Source organism: Haematobia irritans, chromosome 1, assembly GCF_050003625.1.
Source record: "Haematobia irritans isolate KBUSLIRL chromosome 1, ASM5000362v1, whole genome shotgun sequence".
In the NCBI taxonomy this organism is placed as follows: domain Eukaryota; kingdom Metazoa; phylum Arthropoda; class Insecta; order Diptera; family Muscidae; genus Haematobia; species Haematobia irritans.
Genome location: NC_134397.1, coordinates 151191409 through 151210042, shown reverse-complemented (window position 1 = coordinate 151210042; position 18634 = coordinate 151191409). Strand labels below are relative to the sequence as shown.

Below are 18634 nucleotides of genomic sequence, written 5' to 3'. Positions count from 1 at the left end.
AGCGTGAGTGTTCGTAGTGGCATTCGGGCCCACTGTTGATAACATCTGCGATTGATTAAACGGCTACTCATACCACTTCTTTCACCACTACTACCAAATCCGAAGCCACACTATACACTATATGGACAGCATAAGTACGCAGGCAGTTGAAAATTAGTGCCGATGGCGAAACGATACCCATCATAAATTACCCAAAAATTCTCGGATTCGTATTCGGCAGCCTTTCAAGTTGTCTGGCCATGCCACTGCATGGGAGCCACCGTGGTGCAATGGTTAGCATGCCCGCCTTGCATACAAAGGGTCGTGGGTTCAATCCCAACTTCGGCTATAAAAAGGAGATCCCTTGTCATTGAGCTAAACATGGAATCGGGCAGCACTCAGTGATAAGAGAAAAGTTCACCATTCTGGTATGGACTGACAATGGAATGGAGAATCTACGAGATTAATCCTGTTCTCGAAGTTCATAGCACCGGAGGAAAGAAACCTCTAACGGCAGACTAGGATAGTTTTGGACCAATTAAGATCGGGCAACTGAAGCCGCTTCAGTTCCGACCTTTCAGTGATTGATAGCAGCGTAGCTGACGTGTGTTCTATCTGTAATAAAGGACACTCCTCAACTTTTCGTGTACCAAGCCAAACTACCCGACATACCATCAGATCAATCTAAATGCATCCCACCTCGATCTGGATGTAAGCTGATGTACAAAAAGCGCAACACAAAAATGGATGGGAACAACAACAACAAAACGAACCCGAATTCTGAGTGACTGAGTTCAAATTGGCTAAAATAAATCCACATTCATTCTTTATATATTCGAATACAAAATTAAGTGGGGTAAGGTCGTTCTGAGTGCTGCCCACTTCTATCGTTAGCTCTACGATAAAGGATATTTTGTAAACAATGGATTTGTGACGTTACCAATATAAAATAGGTTTACATGATTGAAACTTATCCAATTGGTTTTATCGCTACGAAGCAGCGAAAGAAGTAGGATGACAGACTTGATAATATGATAGAAAGAGCGTAGTCATAGAAAAACATCCTTCATCTTTATACAACACAATGATCGATTATGCTATTATTAAATAAATAAATATTATAATTACCATTTTCCACAATGACATCATCTTTGGGTTCAGGTTCAGCAACAGGTAGGCCCATTTCCAATTTAGGTATTTTAGCACTTGGGCCACCAATAGAATACGATGGTTTACCGCGGCTGAAATAAATATAAACAATGTATCATTAATTGCTAATTGTTAATACACTAATAGGATAGATTAAACAAACCCATGTTTTGTATGAATTGGTCCAGACTCTACAACAACTGGTAACTGACTTATATCCAGTTTAGGCTTTATGTTAATCTCATCACGATTGGCTTCTTGCTTGACAATACCGCCCATTGGGTTATCACTGTTAGATCCACCTGCACTAGTACTAGCTCCTCCCTCTGTTAACGTTTTAAGAATATCGTAATTGATTTTTGTAGAGATTTTCTTTTCCTGCAACATCTTCTCTATAGCCTCGCCCGCTGTGGTCGAAGGACCAATAACTTTTTTACGAGATTTACGTTTCTTTTTCTCAGGTTTACCTTCCTCTCTCTCCTTGGCCAGTCTTTCCTCTTTCTCCTTCATTTCTTGGAGATACTCTGCATTCAAAGCTTTCCACATGACATTCTTCCTCTCAGCCTCTTCATGGGTTAGTATGTAGTTATTGATTTCCTCATCGTCTAATCCCTCCAAATCTAATTCACTAACTTCTTCCTTTGATTGTGCTTTTTCTAATTCTAACAGTTCACTTTGTGTTGGTCGACACATCGATTCTATATCGGGTTTTAGACCTTCAATCACAAGTTTTTGTGTTTTAGGAACAGCGGGCGCCAAGTCTGGAGTTTCGGCCAAACACTCTTGGATAGCTTCCAGACTTGATTTTTCTATGAATTCTGCGGTTTCTTCCTCTTCGAATTCATCTGTTGCCGATGAGCCAGTTAAACGTTTTATTGAAGCTTTTTGTGAACGTTTGAGATCCTGTTCCAATTGTAAATCGATTTCCTTTTGTAAGGCAGTCAATTCGTTCTCGCCAATCTGAAAAATGGTTAATTTTAATTTGTTTCCATAAGAATTAAATTAAATAATTTGATTTCTTACATCCTTTATACGATCTCGATCCTTTTTGCGTGCAGCTTTGAATGCCGGAGGATCCTGTTCCGCTTCCAAATCCACAGACATAAATTCATCAAGTGTTAGAGCACTTGAGGGTGTATCGGCGAATTCTGTCAGTCTTTTACGTAAGGTGGATTCGTGAATTTTCACAATTCGTACAATATCCGAGATCGTACGACTATATTCGTGCATACGAGCAGCAATAAGAAGAGCTAAAACAGAATTTCATTATCATGATGTCCAGCTTTTATATAAAATAATTGTAATGTAAAAATCATAATCATATCGATAATCATAAATTATTTGCCGATGAAAGCCAGTTGAAAAAGTCGGAAAATGGACGATAAAAACGACCATAAATCGATGAAAATTTTTTTTAAATTTTTATGAACTTGACCATAAATAGCCCAACAGAAAGATTTAAAAACAAGTTCAGTTGGGTCATAACTTTAGGTTACATATTTGCCCTGAACATTCCTGAAGAAATGAAGAGGGCTTTCTCTCTTATCAACGAATATAGTTGGGTTCTACCTCCACCGTAATAATAAGAGAACGAACCTCATACGTACAACACGGTATAAGGCTTCAATTACAGAGACGTTTTACAAGAAAACGATACTCAGAAATTTCAATAGAATTATGGAGGGCTTTTATCACAACTGAAAAATTGTGTGAACGTCTTCAGAGTTTACAATTGAATTTTAAACACACAAAAATATTTTGTGTCTTCAATCATGAAATTAATTGATGTAATTAGTTTTTAATTGAAGTGTCTTAAATCACAGAAATGATAGTATCAATTAAAAAATTAATTGAAAGTAAATAAAAAAATTAATTGAACCAATTAAATTTTCAATTGAAATTAAGTGAAGAAATACGGTGGAAGCAAAAACTTGGCTTGATAATGAGTTTCCGGACTCTGCCCCAGGGAAATCAACAATAATTGATTGGTATGCAAAATTCAAGCGTGGTGAAATGAGCACGGAAGACGGTGAACGCAGTGGACGCCCGAAAGAGGTGGTTACCGACGAAAACATCAAAAAAAGTCTACAAAATGATTTTGAATGACCGTAAAATGAAGTTGATCGAGATAGCAGAGGCCTTAAAGATATCAGAGGAACGTGTTGGTCATATCATTCATCAATATTTGGATATGCGGAAGCTCTGTGCAAAACGGGTGTCGCGCGAGTTCACATTTGACCAAAAACAACAACGTGTTGATGATTCTGAGCGGTGTTTGCAGCTGTTAACTCGTAATACACCCTAATTTTTCCGTCGATATGTAACAATGGATGAAACATGGATCCATCACTACTCTCCTGAGTCCAATCGACAGTCGGCTGAGTGGACAGCGACCGGTGAACCGTCTCTGAAGCGTGGAAAGACTCAAAAGTCCGCTGGCAAAGTAATGCGCATGGAATAATTTTTATCGATTATCTTGAGAAGGGAAAAACCATCAACAGTGACTATTATATGGCGTTATTGGAGCGTTTGAGGTCGAAATCGCGGCCCCATATGAAGAAGAAAAAAGTGTTGTTCCACCAAGACAACGCACCATGCCACAAGTCATTGAGAACGATGGCAAAAATTCATGAATTGGGCTTCGAATTGCTTCCCCACCCACAGTATTCTCCAGATATGGCCCCCAGCGACTTTTTCTTGTTCTCAGACCTCAAAAGGATGCTCGCAGGGAAATAATTTGGCTGCAATGAAGAGGTGATCGCCGAAACTGAGGCCTATTTTGAGGCAAAACCGAGGGAGTACTACCAAAATGGTATCAAAACATTGGAAGGTCGTTATAATCGTTGTATCGCTCTTGAAGGGAACTATGTTGAATAATAAAAACGAATTTTGACAAAAAATGTGTTTTTCTTTGTTAGACCGGGGACTTATCAGCCAACCTGTTAGTTCATAGAGCAGTTCGAAAGCGTTAGGTCCCCAAAGATAGCCAACGATCCGGCACAATTTATATTCTATATCTTTAAAGCCTCTGGGAACCGACCGAATCGCGATATTAATGTTCAAGCCTCTGGCCGTACTGGGTGGTGAATACCTAACCAGAATATTGAATTTATTGTTAGATTAGGTTAGGTTAAAGTGGCAGCCCGATTAAGTTTCAGGCTCACTTAGACTATTCAGTCCATTGTGATACCACATTTAACTAAAAGTACCAATTACATATGGGCACTTCTAGTTTTAACCACTGAACCTTCTCGATTATTTTCTTTTGTTGAACCAAACAGATTGTTCCAAAAACATTAACAGACTGCTTAAGTTAACATTTTCCAGGTCGGCCAGTAGCTATATGCCCCTAAAATTTGCTTACGTCTTACACAAAATGCAGGACACTCACACAAGAGCTGTTTTATTGATTCCTTTTCCTCCGCATCATGACAGCTCATTATACTTCGCACCAATAGTTTTTGCAAATTCGCCTATCAGGCAGCGACCCGTTATATCAGATATCAGAAGTGATATCTGACATCTTGAGAACACTAGCATATCTAGTGTGCGGTTCAAGTTTAAATGGGCCATATTTGCTTGGTGTCGTTACAACTCTTACAATTCTCCCATCGAACATTTGCCTTCTTGACGGCCTTCTCACGCAGTAAGAGCTTGCAGGTTGCCAGAGACATACCAGCAGATTCTAGTTCCCCTGGAATATGTAAGGTAGTTCCTAGCCTTGCTAACACATCTGCTTCACAGTTCCCCGGTATGTTCCTATGACCAGGCACCCATATTAGGTGAATATTGTACTGCTCAGCCATCTCGTTGAGAGATTTGCGGCAGTCTATGGCCGTTTTTGAGTTAAGGAACACAGAGTCCAAGGATTTTATTGCAGGTTGACTGTCTGAGTATATATTAATGCCAATATTTGTTGGAACATTACTTCTCAGCCAATTCACCACTTCTCTTATTGCTAATATTTCAGCCTGAAAAACACTACAGTGATCAGGTAATCTTTTCGCTATTCGAAGTTCCAGATCTTTAGAATATACTCCGAAACCCACTTGGCCATCCAATTTGGAGCCATCAGTGTAGAAATCTATATATCTTTTATTCCCCCGGGTCCGTGTACACCACGCCTCACTGTTGGGAATTAGAATCTCAAACTTATTGTCGAAAAGTGGTCTCGCCAAAGTGTAATCCACTACGTTAGGCACATCTGGCATTATTTTGAGGACCGAACTGTGACCTAACTTTTTTCCGACCACAGCGATAGCTCGCGCAATCGCACAGCCGTTGTTGCAGCTGACTGTTTGGCCAAAATGTCTAAAGGCAATAGATGCAGTATGACATTAAGGGAATTTGTTCCTGTCTTGCTGAATGCGCCTGAGATACAGAAGCACGCCATACGCTGAACTTTGTCTAAACTTGTTGGCTGGTGAAGTGCCGGCCACCAGACTACAACACCATATAGCATAATAGGTCTAACCACTGCCGCGTATAGCCAATGTACAATTTTTGGTTTTAGTCCCCACTTTTTCCCTATTGCCTTTTTGCACGAGTATAAAGCTACCGTTGCTTTCCTCACCCTTTCTTCAATATTAAGCTTAAAGTTAAGCTTCCTGTCCAAAATAACGCCAAGGTATTTTGCACACTCACTAAAGGGAATTTCAATACCCCCTAAGGAAATGGACCTAACCGTGGGAGTTTTGCGATCTTTGCAGTACATGACTAGTTCTGTCTTTGCAGGCCATTATCTTTCGCCCATTTCTCAGTCATCCGGAGGGCTCTCTGTATAATATCTCTAACTGTTGATGGGAATTTTCCCCTGACTGCTAGCGCCACATCATGTGCGTATGCCACCACTTGTATCCTTTCTTTTTCTAGGGAAACCAGAAGGTCGTTTATAGCAACATTCCAAAGAAGAGGTGATAGAACTCCTCCTTGAGGAGTGCCTCTATTCACATAACTTTGTATGTTTGCTTGTCCTAGTGTGGTTGAAATGCATCTCTTCCTTAAAAGTTCGTCTAACAGCCTAAGTATAACTGGATCAACATTCAGAGTTGTCAGTCCATTTAATATCGAGCTCGGATGGACGTTATTGAACGCCCCTTCGATGTCTAGAAACGCCACGATTGTGTATTCTTTGACAGATAGTGAGCTTTCAATAAAGCAGACTAGTTTATGTAGACCTGCCCTTCGAGTATGCATGTTGTCGTTTCGACAGCAAACTTGAATCGACGCTAGTTCTAAGATAAATATCTACCATCCTCTTTCTATAGAGTCGTAAGTAGGAATGAGGATAAGCTGAGTGGTCGGAAATCCTTCGCACTCGAGTGAGAGGCTTTTCCCGCTTTGGGTATGAAAACGACTTTTGTTTCCCTCCACTTTGCTCCTCTAGGAGGCTCCGGAGGACAAATCTGGCGATCGGTTTATATGGGGCCTATATATAATTGTGGTTTATGTGGAGCCTATATAAATTATAAAAGACGGACGGACATCGCTAGATCGACTCAGAATTTCACCAATATTATTCGAACCCGATTACTGGTTTTTATGAAAGGAATCACTTTTGGTCTCTACAGGTAAGTTATTATTTTTTTATTTTTATTTCTATTCACTTTTTGCAATGTTTTAACAAAGCTATTCACTTACTGCAATGTCAGTTACTGCAAAGCAAAAATGTTTTCTTAACCCTCTAATGCCCAATCCCGCCTTTAGGTGGGCTTCATTTAATAAGGAAGCTTTTAGTAAAACCCTCCTTAAGACAACAAAAATGGGTAAAATAAAAAGAAAACTTAGTTGAAACTGTTCAAGAGGCTTTGCAGCATATACTGAATTTTACCGTATAAATTTTTGTTTAGTTTTCTTGCTTTTGTGTCGTTAATATTGAAAATTTAAAAAAATTGGGACATTAGAGGGTCCATTTCACAAAAACTTTATATCAAAAATGTTAATCCTAAAAATAAGTCTCGCCTATTTATGAAGCTTTTTCGGAGAGACAAAATTTCTTGTCCAAAATTTAATTAAAAAACAAACTCAATTATTTTTTTATTTTAAAGAAATCTTTACTTAATGCAGTGTAAATAGCATGTTCTCAAATTTTGGATGCATAATCTTTCACATTTTTTTTTTCAAAGAAGAACAATAAATCCACAATTAGGGGACATAACCTTAAAAGGCTATGTACGGACCGAATTAACTATTATTATTTTTCCTAAAACTAATATACAGAGTTGCTTCAATGCAAGCAAATAAAACCATGTTAGCTTTGAAGACAGATCGAGTTCAAAAATATTTAATTTTTAAGTATTCTACATTAAAACTAGTTGGGATAACCACTAACAGATATTGCATTCAGTAAAGGAATGCAATTTCTGGTCATAGCTAAAGTGAATGACCAACATGACAAGTTTTTTATGTTAATATTTTTTAGTGATCTACTAGAAATGATGCTTCAAGGGACACTACAAAATAAACATCCGCATTGAAAAGGCAAAAAGGGGCACGTACGAAACCAGTAAACATATATTCAGGTATTAAAATTAAAACAAAAAAATCTACAAAAACAGGAATAACTGAGTAAAATGAACTTACCAGCACCACAGAGACCAGTTGGCCTTCGTCCTGAATGAATTGAATCTTTTTTCATACGTTGAACAATGCGCAATGCCGTCATTGATACCTCATGGGCTTTTGCGCCAAATTGCAATTTATTAGCGAATCGCATAATGTACAGGCAGGGATCTGAAATGAAGAATGAAAACGTGATACACACCCCCACATGAGTAATTTTAAAATAAAATAATTTTTTTCATTTATCAATTTACTAAGTTTTGGCTAACTAATTTAATCTTTACTATAAAATCAAATACGAAAATTGAAGAAGATCGGTTCATAAATACGTCAATTTAGATCAAATTGGCGATAAATATCAAGGATGGAAATGCAGTACTACAGTATTTTTTTCAATACTTGTTCACCCTGGTCATTACCCCCGCGAATTATTTTGTACCTTTTGTGTAGACATTTTTGAGCCGATATCAGATTTATGGTACAATAGTTTTGACAAAATATTTTAATATTTTGAGTAACAGGTTGCCTGATAAGTACCCGGTCTAACAAAGAAAAACACATTTTTTTTGTCAAAATTCGTTTTTATTATTCAACATAGTTCCCTTCAAGAGCGATACAACGATTATAACGACCTTCCAATTTTTTGATACCATTTTGGTAGTACTCCTTCTGTTTTGCCTCAAAATAGGCCTCAGTTTCGGCGATCACCTCTTCATTGCAGCCAAATTTTTTCCTTGCGAGCATCCTTTTGAGGTCTGAGAACAAGAAAAAGTCGCTAGGGGCCAGATCTGGAGAATACGGTGGGTGGGGAAGCAATTCGAAGCCCAATTCCCATGAATTTTTGCCATCGTTCTCAATGACTTGTGGCACGGTGCGTTGTCTTGGTGGAACAACACTTTTGTCTTCTTCATATGGGACCGTTTTGCCGCGATTTCGACCTTCAAACGCTCCAATAACGCCATATAATAGTCACTGTTGATGGTTTTTCCCTTCTCAAGATAATCAATAAAAATTATTCCATGCGCATCCCAAAAAACAGAGGCCATTACTTTACCAGCGGACTTTTGAGTCTTTCCACGCTTCGGAGACGGTTCACCGGTCGCTGCCGGCTGTCGATTGGACTCAGCAGTGTAGTGATGGAGCCATGTTTCATCCATTGTCATGAAAAAACTCGGGTGTATTACGAGTTAACAGCTGCAAACACCGCTCAGAATCATCAACACGTTGTTGTTTTTGGTCAAATGTGAGCTCGCGCGGCACCCATTTTGCACAGAGCTACTGCATATCCAAATATTGATGAATGATATGACCAACACGTTCCTTTGATATCTTTAAGGCCTCTGCTATTTTGATCAACTTCATTTTACGGTCATTCAAAATCATTTTGTGGATTTTTTGATGTTTTCGTCGGTAACGACCTCTTTCGGGCGTCCACTGCGTTCACCGTCCTCCGTGCTCATTTCACCACGCTTGAATTTTGCATACCAAGCAATTATTGTTGATTTCCCTGGGGCAGAGTTCGGAAACTCATTATCAAGCCAAGTTTTTGCTTCCACCGTATTTTTTTACGTATTTTATCAAAACACGAAATTCCTTTTTTCCATTTTTTCACAATAACAAAAGTTGCTTCACAAAAGACGCTCTATCTCACAAACTAAAGGGTAATTCTTTTGAGGTTAGGATTTTCATGCATTAGTATTTGACAGATCACGTGGAATTTCAGACATGGTGTCAAAGAGAAAGATGCTCAGTATGCTTTGACATTTCATCATGAATAGACTTACTAACGAGCAACGCTTGCAAATCATTGAATTTTATTACCAAAATCAGTGGCAGAAAATCCGCTTTTTTATCGACAAATTTTGTTCAGCGATGAGGCTCATTTCTGGTTGAATGGCTACGTAAATAAGCAAACTTGCCGCATTTGGAGTGAAGAGCAACCAGAAGCCGTTCAAGAACTGACCATGCATCCCGAAAAATGCACTGTTTGGTGTGGTTTGTACGCTGGTGGAATCATTGGACCGTATTTTTTCAAAGATGCTGTTGGACGCAACGTTACGGTGAATGGCGATCGCTATCGTTCGATGCTAACAAACTTTTTGTTGCCAAAAATGGAAGAACTGAACTTGGTCGACATGTGGTTTCAACAAGATGGCGCTACATGCCACACAGCTCGCGATTCTATGGCCATTTTGAGGGAAAACTTCGGAGAACAATTCATCTCAAGAAATGAACCGGTAAGTTGGCCACCAAGATCATGCGATTTGACGCCTTTAGACTATTTTTTGTGGGGCTACGTCAAGTCTAAAGTCTACAGAAATAAGCCAGCAACTATTCCAGCTTTGGAAGACAACATTTCCGAAGAAATTCGGGCTATTCCGGCCGAAATGCTCGAAAAAGTTGCCCAAAATTGGACTTTCCGAATGGACCACCTAAGACGCAGCCGCGGTCAACATTTAAATGAAATTATCTTCAAAAAGTAAATGTCATGGACCAATCTAACGTTTCAAATAAAGAACCGATGAGATTTTGCAAATTTTATGCGTTTTTTTTTTTTTTTAAAGTTATCAAGCTCTTAACAAATCACCCTTTAATTACAGACGTCAAATTTTGACACTCATTGACAATCATTTGAAAGTTGGTACTATATAAAAATAATATGCATTTAATACTAGCGACGCCATCTATTTGTCAGACCGGGGACTTATCAGCCAACCTGTTAAGTCTTTACCGAACGTATTTTCTAATAGCCTTTTACAAATTTGGCAAGACAGACAAGTTCAAGCGGAAAGAAAATCTCGATCCCCATTTTCATGAAGCTCAGTTAGTGTTCCGTTAACTAACGAACTTTTAAATCGTATTATGGACATAGCTGTCATCTTGTCTATATATTCCATATACCAGTTAGGAACTTAACTGCCAAAATTTTTTCAGTTAACGTTAACCGTAGAGAAGATATTTGCAATTTACTTTCCGTTAACTGGAAGTTATAGCCAAACGGAGCTACATGAAAATGGCCGTTAGTCGAAAAAAGCATGTGATTCTATATTACGCTTCCACGCGAACACTTTCTAGATAAGAAGTTATCGATCGCGTACTAAAATCTTACCAAAAACATCCAAAACAAACGGGCGTAAGTTCGGCCAGGCCGAATCTTATGTACCCTCCACCATGGATTGCGTAGAAACTTCTACGAAAGACTGTCATCCACAATCGAATTACTTGGGTTGTGATATCTTAAAACTTCTTAACATCGTTTTCTAAATTGTGTGTTAATCCATACGTGGTAGAGAGCCAGAATTGAAATATGGGGGTCGCTTATATGGGGGCTATATACAATTATGAACTTGATATGGACCAGTTTTTTGTGATTGCGTATCGATTTATCTGAGGACTATATATAGCTATAGACCGATATGTACCTAGTTAGACATGGTTGTTAATGGCTATATACTAGCACAATGTACCAAATTTCAACTGACTCGGATGAAATTTGCTCCTCCAGGAGGCTCCAAAACCAAATCTCGGGATCGGTTTATATGGGGCCTATATATAATTATTGACCCATGTGAACCAATTTATGCATATTTGTTAGAGACCATATACTTACACCATGTACTAAATTTCAGCCAGATCGGATGAGATTTGCTTCTCTTAGAGGCTTCACAAGCCAAATCGGGGGATCGGTTTATATGGGGACTATATATAATTATGGACCGATGTGGACCAATTTTTACATGGTTCTTAGAGATCATATGCTGACACCATGTACCAACTTTCAACCGGATCGGATGAAATTTGCTTCTCTTAGAGTCCCCGCAAGCCAAATTTGGGGGTCCGTTATATGGGGGCTATACGTAAAAGTTGACCGATATGGCCCATTTGCAATACCATCCGACCTACATCAATAACAACTACTTGTGCCAAGTTTCAAGTCGATAGCTTGTCCAAGTTTCAAGTCGATAGCTTGTTTCGTTCGGAAGTTAGCGTGATTTCAACAGACGGACGGACGGACATGCTCAGATCGACTCAGAATTTCACCACGACCCAGAATATATATACTTTATGGGGTCTTAGAGCAATATTTCGATGTGATACAAATGGAATGACAAAGTTTATATACCCCCATCCTATGGTGGAGGGTATAAAAATATTATTTTGCAAAAAATTATTTCTTCAGAAAGTTTTGTCAAAATTTTATTTCTACCGAAAATTTTGTCATTTTTTTTTTTTGAAAATTTTGTCAAAATTATTATTTTATTTTTTTATCGACATTTTATTTCTATAGGAAATTTTGCCAAAATTTTATTTCTATAGAAAATTTTGTCAAAATTTTATTTCTATAGAAAATTGTGCCAAAATTTTATTTCTACACACAAAAAATTATCACCAAATTTTTTTCAATTAAACACTTAATTGAATTTGTAAACGGATTCAATTAATATGTTAATTGATTCAATTAATTATTTAATCAAATCCGAATAAAAACCAATTAAAAAAATGATTGATATTTGTTACGTTTCCAATTAAAATATTAATTGATTCAATCAATTTGTTAATCAATTCGGAAATAATTTTCAATTACAAACGTGATTGAAATTTTTCCGTTTCCAATTACACATGTGATTGATCCAATCACCTTTGTGATTGAAACTGAATAATTTTGAGCAATGGAAAGAGCGAAAAGAGAACAAGAGAATGGGTATTTATTCAACAATGTATGATGGAGAGATCAGTGTGTGGAAGTAACTCGTAACGAACGGTTGGGTTTTTCGCGTAAATTGAAAAACATGATTGGCGACATTCTGTCTGCTGCATTCAAAATGTGTGCATAAATATTTTGGACGCAACAACAAATCATAGCAAAGGGTTAAAATAAATAAAGTGTGCAACAACAAACGGCCACGTGGTAAAGGTTTGAAAAAAATATATGACAGAACGCATTTGAAATTACCTGTGTTTGTGTTTTGTGGTCTTGTAAAACTGGAAAACAATCTACGTTTATTGAAGGTAAGAAATTGTGAAATGTGAATACCGTTTTCCATTGAAGCCTGTTTACATTAAACGGACTAAAATAATATATTTTTTATTCATTTCTTTTAGTGACCAATTTTATATCGTGAAATTGACCAATCAATCCCATCAACTCCATCATTTTATCAAATATATAATAATATGTTTGCAATAAAAAAGTGGGTACCGTATTGATCTTTTAAAATTATAATTTTTTTCACTCCTAGTTTTCTTAAAACCAAGAGCGGTATGGGTTTGTTGGAAGATTCACCTTGAAGTTGCGAAGTAGCGTTGGCATTAAATTGCATTTTTGTTTTACCTGCCTTTTTCAGTTTGAACCCAAGTAGAGAGCAGTATATCTGGTATATAAACTAATGAGCTGAATTATGTAATGGTAAAAAAGTTCTTTCTTTTGGATTTAAAAATATGAAAAATATCCGAAAATAATAAAAATATGTATTTTCCATTTATATTTTTTCTATTTCCAGAATTTGCAAAGTATCATCAATATAATACCAAATATTACATTGCTTTCCCATTATTTTTGTCTTTGGTTCAAATTTTAATAGACGATTTTAATGTGTGGAAATTTTGGAAAGGAATTTTTACTAAAATTAAATTACCGAGCTCCTTAATACACCTTTTTATGCTAAAAGACTACAACTGCAAAAGAAGATTATAAATCTGCAACCTGGAACTAAAAATTTAACTTGATATTCTATGCAGGTAATGTTTAACAAAATTAACTTTTAATTGAACAAAATTAAATTCGAATTATTCTGTTTACTTTCAGAAAAACTAATTTAGCTTATAGGCTGCTGATTTATTGGAAATCTAGGCGCATCTACATATTAGAAGGAACATGCTGACATTGTTATTATTATAAGGAAGATAATGATTTATATAATTTATTTTTTCACCCTATAGTTGTTATTGATAGTAGTTGTATTTGTAAGTTATGTTAGAACAAAACCCAAATGACAAGAATCAAATTTGTTTGTCTATTGCATAATTCAAAAAATATTAAAATATTAAATATGTTTTATAAGAAACACATATTTTCTTTTATTTCAAAAGAAAAAAAAAACTAAATACGATTTTGGGGTCGCAACATATAAATTTTTTGATCGAAATTTATAGCCAATTTCAATTAATTTTTTAATTGAATGAATCAAATAGTTGATTGATTTTTGTCGCGAAATTAATTAAAATTTTAATTGATTCAATTAAAACTGTGATTGAATTTTATGTTAAAAATCAATCACGTTTTTAATTGATTCAATCACACAATTAATTGATTCCGTGACAAAAGTCAATAAAATTTTTAATTAAAAATCGTGTTGGGTTTCAATCAAAAAAGGGTGATTGATATTATCATTTTCGTGATTGAAGACATTTCAATTAAAAAAATGATTGAATCCGCGATTTTCGTGATTGAAATAAAAAAAATTTTTTTGTGTGTATAGAAAATTTTGACAAAAGTATCCTTGGTTCTGCGTCGATAGAATCTATGAAAATTTGTTAATAAATGTGAATTTTATAGCGGTAATACGAAATGGAACATATATGTTCCATTCGTCTTCAAAGGGTTAACTGACTTTTTGCGAATTTTATTAAAAGTTTACTGTATCAGTTAATCTTTTAATTGATTACGCTTTCGATATCAATCAACGTTTTATTTGGAAATATCCATGAAATTCTTGCCCATGCGAAAATTGCTTTAAAAATGAAATCTTGATAACTTTAATTGTATTTAAGCATACATATTTTGCATTTTGCGAATTCGTAAATCAGAACATGGGGATAATCTTTGTTATTGAGTCCGTTGTTATTATATTTTCATTGGAGAAAAGGTAATAAACTACATTACGGTGATCTGTTGACATGCGTATGTAATTTAGTACACAATTCTATGCGAACAGAAAAAACACAATTCTATGCGAACAGAAAAAATAGTAAATAAAATTATGAACTTGACATCTAAAACTCTAGCCGACCCTGAACAACATTGTATTGATCCATGCACCCAATTTGTTTTCCATGAGAGTGCAACATCGACTTTTACTACAAAGTACAACAAAACAAGTTTAAAAGAAACAAATGCCACAACATGGAGAGTTCAGAAAAGATCAACATTTAATGTAAATTAACAAAAAAAAACTGCTTCAATAGAATTTAATTAATTTTACAAAAATTATCTCTACATAAAAAAACTGCAACAAACGCGATAAGAAGCGTGATTAGATCGGACTTGAAGAATATCTTTTAATACATATGCAATAAAAATGCAAAAGGAATTTTACGCCAACGAATATCGTTTGGAAATTTTTTTATCGCGGTTTGGAAGAATAATAATTTTGTTTGTTTGGAAGAATAATAATTTATTTTTGTGATAAACGTTGACGTCTTTTACAGAATGTAAAATAAATCCTACACAGAAAAAAGTTCAACAAAATTTTTAATTGAAACAAAAATCAATCACAGAAATTATTTGGATCAATTAATTTCGTGATTGAAGACAAAAAGAATTCAAATTTATTTTTAATTTTTTGGCTTAATTCATCTTTCCTTTGGCGTATGTAATACAAGGTATGTAGAACTAAATATCAGATTTTATAAATTATTTTATATCCTCCACCATAGGATGGAGGGTATACTAACTTTGTCATTATATTTGTAACACATCGAAATATTGGTCTCGGACTCCAAAAAGCATATATATATATATATATATATATATATATATATATATATATATATATATATATATATATATATATATATATATATATATATATATATATATATATATATATATATATATATATATATATATATATATATATATATATATATATATATATATATATATATATATATATATATATATATATATATATATATATATATATATATATATATATATATATATATATATATATATATATATATATATATATATATATATATATATATATATATATATATATATATATATATATATATATATATATATATATATATATATTCTGAGTCGATTTATCAATATTCGTCCGTCTGTATATCTTCTGAACGAAATAAGCCTTCGACTCGAAACAAGTAGTTGTTATTGATATAGGCCGGATGGCATTGTAAATGGACTATATCGAATTTTATAAACCAATCCCCAGGTGTCATTCCAGGAGCCTCTTGGAAATGCAAATTTCATCCGATTCAGTTTAAATTTCGTACTCAATTTTAGTTCATAATTATAAATCGATCCCCAAATTTGACTTCCGGAGGCGCTCTCGGAGGGGCAACTTTATTTGGACTAATGACATTTCGTCTCAGCTCCTCTTTATATTCTAAAATAATTAGTTTGGTTTTAATCTTTGCTGCAACTTGAACTTCTGCTCTAAGACTTGACAGCGAATAATCAAAATTAATTTTCAATGCAATGTGCTCATATCGATGATCCCATTTAAAAGGAAGAGTTTTTCATGGCAATTCGCATCACTAAGGCAGACAGGCATCCCAGGACTATTTCATTACTACTACTACTGCTGCTGTTGTTGCTATTGCTGCCGGAGAAGTCATTGTAATGAAAAATTTACGAAATTGCATTAGTTAGCACCACCATTCACTCAGTAATTTCTTTTTCCATTTTCGACTCAATCAAAAGGCAATTTGGTCGAGTGCTTGACACAGTCAGGACTACTGGCAGCAGTTTAGGAGAAGCACATTTTGTTTATTCATCCAATGCCAGTCATACCTCTTCTTCTTCTTCTTATTTTTCGTCCGTCGTCATTCTTCAGCACATTTAAGTGAGTGACTGAATGAAGGAGAAACTGTCTTTCAACACAAAAAAAAAAAAAACAAAAATGAAGAAGGCACAAAACTGGAGATGCCCTCCTCTTTTTTCCTATTTGCAGGAATGAGTGCTGACTGCATCTCAAACGTGAATTGCTTCGAAATCGTTTTTGGACTGTCATCTACGACGCTGTTATCATTCCAGTCTTGCTTCAGATATAGCATCCAAAAAATTCTGCAAACACTCTCGTCTCAACATTTGGATAGCCTGGGATCCTGAGATTGTTGCAATTGCAACTCCAGGAAGTACTTGTGAAATAATAAATCAATGATTTCATTGAGAAAGAAAAATACATGGTGCTGGCGATGAAAACGATGAATGGGGATGATGACGTTTTCCAACAAGTTGCACAAATAATCGTTTTTCATTTCAATGATTATATTCAGCACTTACGAAAAAATGACTCGTGATTTTAAAGTGAAGAAATAAGTCTTAGCCTGTCAAATAATTCCAGCAAAACAATTGAGAAATGTTTAAAATTTAAAATAAATTAAAGTAAATCGAAAATATGTTTTTATTTCTAATCAAATCAAACGTCAACTCATTTTTCTTTATATTTATAATGAAGTTGTTTTGATCGCCCAAACCTTTGCATCAGTGCAGCGTTCTTTTAAAGCCAACTTTACTCCATTGTGTAAATTTAGCATTGATCGAAAAAATGGTAGTACGATGCTGAGCGATTAGAGGTATACGATAGATATATCACAAATTCCCAGCAAAACCCTTCCAACTTTTGTCGAGTCATCAACGATGTCTTTGGTCTTGTGTTGTACTGATGGGGCACAAATCAGTTCTATCCTAACAAGAAACTTTATAATTCGGTTTACTTCAGAATGTTATTTCTATAAAAAAATTCGTCGAAGTTTTATTTCTAAGCAATAATTTCATAGTTTCGGCTAAGAAGAAGCTTTATTTCTTTTGAAATTCACCAATGTGGTATCACAATGGACTGAATATTCTAAGTGAGCCTGATACATCGGGCTGCCACCTAACCTAACCTTCTATTGAAAACGTCGACAAAATTCTTTCTATTGAAAATTTCGTCGAAATTTTATTTCTATTGAAAATTTCGTCGAAATTTTATTTCTGTAGAAACTTTCATCCAAAATCTTATTTCTACGGAAAATCGCGACGAAATGTTTTATATAGAAAATTTCGCAAGTGTTTGTTTAATACAAAATATAATCGAAATTTTATTTCTATAGAAAATTGAAACGAAATATAATTTCTATAGAGTTTGTCGAAATTTTATTTCTATGCAAAAATTCGTCGAAATTTTATTCCTGTAGAAAATTTCGTCGACATTTTATTTCTATGGAAAATTTCGTCGAAATTTTATTTCTATAGAAAATTTCGTCGAAATTTTATTTCTATAGAAAATTTCGTCGAAATTTTATTTCTATAGAAAATTTTGTCGACATTTTTTTTTCTATGGAAAATTTCGGCGTAATTTTATTTCTATAGAAAATTTCGTCAAAATTTTATTTCTATAGAAAATTTCGTCGAAATTTTATTTCTATAGAAAATTTCGTCAAAATTTTATTTCTATGGAAAATTTCGACGAAATGCTTTATATAGAAAATTTTCGCAAGTATTTGTTTTTATAGAAAATGTAATCAAAATTGTATTTCTATAGAAAATTTGGTCGAAATTTTATTTCTATAGAGTTTGTCGAAATTTTATTTCTATGAAAAAAATCGTCGAAATTTTATTTGTATGAAAAAATTCGTCAAAATTTTATTTCTATAGAAAATTTTGTCGACATTTTATTTCTATGGAAAATTTCGTCAAAATTTTATTTCTATAGAAAATTTCGTCGAAATTTTATTTCTATAGACAAATTCTTCGAAATTTTATTTCTATAGACAATTTCGTCGAAATTTTATTTCTATGAAAAAATTCGTCGAAATTTTATTTCTATAGAAAATTTCGTCGAAATTTTATTACTATAGAAAATTTCGTCGAAATTTTACTTCTATAGAAAATATCGTCGAAATTTTATTGCTATAGAAAATTTTGTCATTTTATTTCTATGGAAAATTTCGTCGAAATTTTATTTTTATAGAAAATTTCGTCAAAATT

General features: G+C 34.6%; 1 protein-coding gene across 1 annotated transcript in view; it reads right to left on the bottom strand.

Annotated features, from left to right (window-relative positions):
* Brf (Brf RNA polymerase III subunit) overlaps positions 1-18634 on the bottom strand; it is a 132252-nt gene that overhangs the window by 4253 nt on the left and 109365 nt on the right. Inside the window, exons 4-7 of the mRNA XM_075291948.1 lie at positions 7711-7860; positions 2152-2378; positions 1292-2088; positions 1108-1220 (exon numbers count right to left, since the gene is read on the bottom strand). Coding sequence (XP_075148063.1) covers positions 1108-1220; positions 1292-2088; positions 2152-2378; positions 7711-7860 — 1287 coding nt within the window. The remainder of the gene's footprint in view (positions 1-1107; positions 1221-1291; positions 2089-2151; positions 2379-7710; positions 7861-18634) is intronic.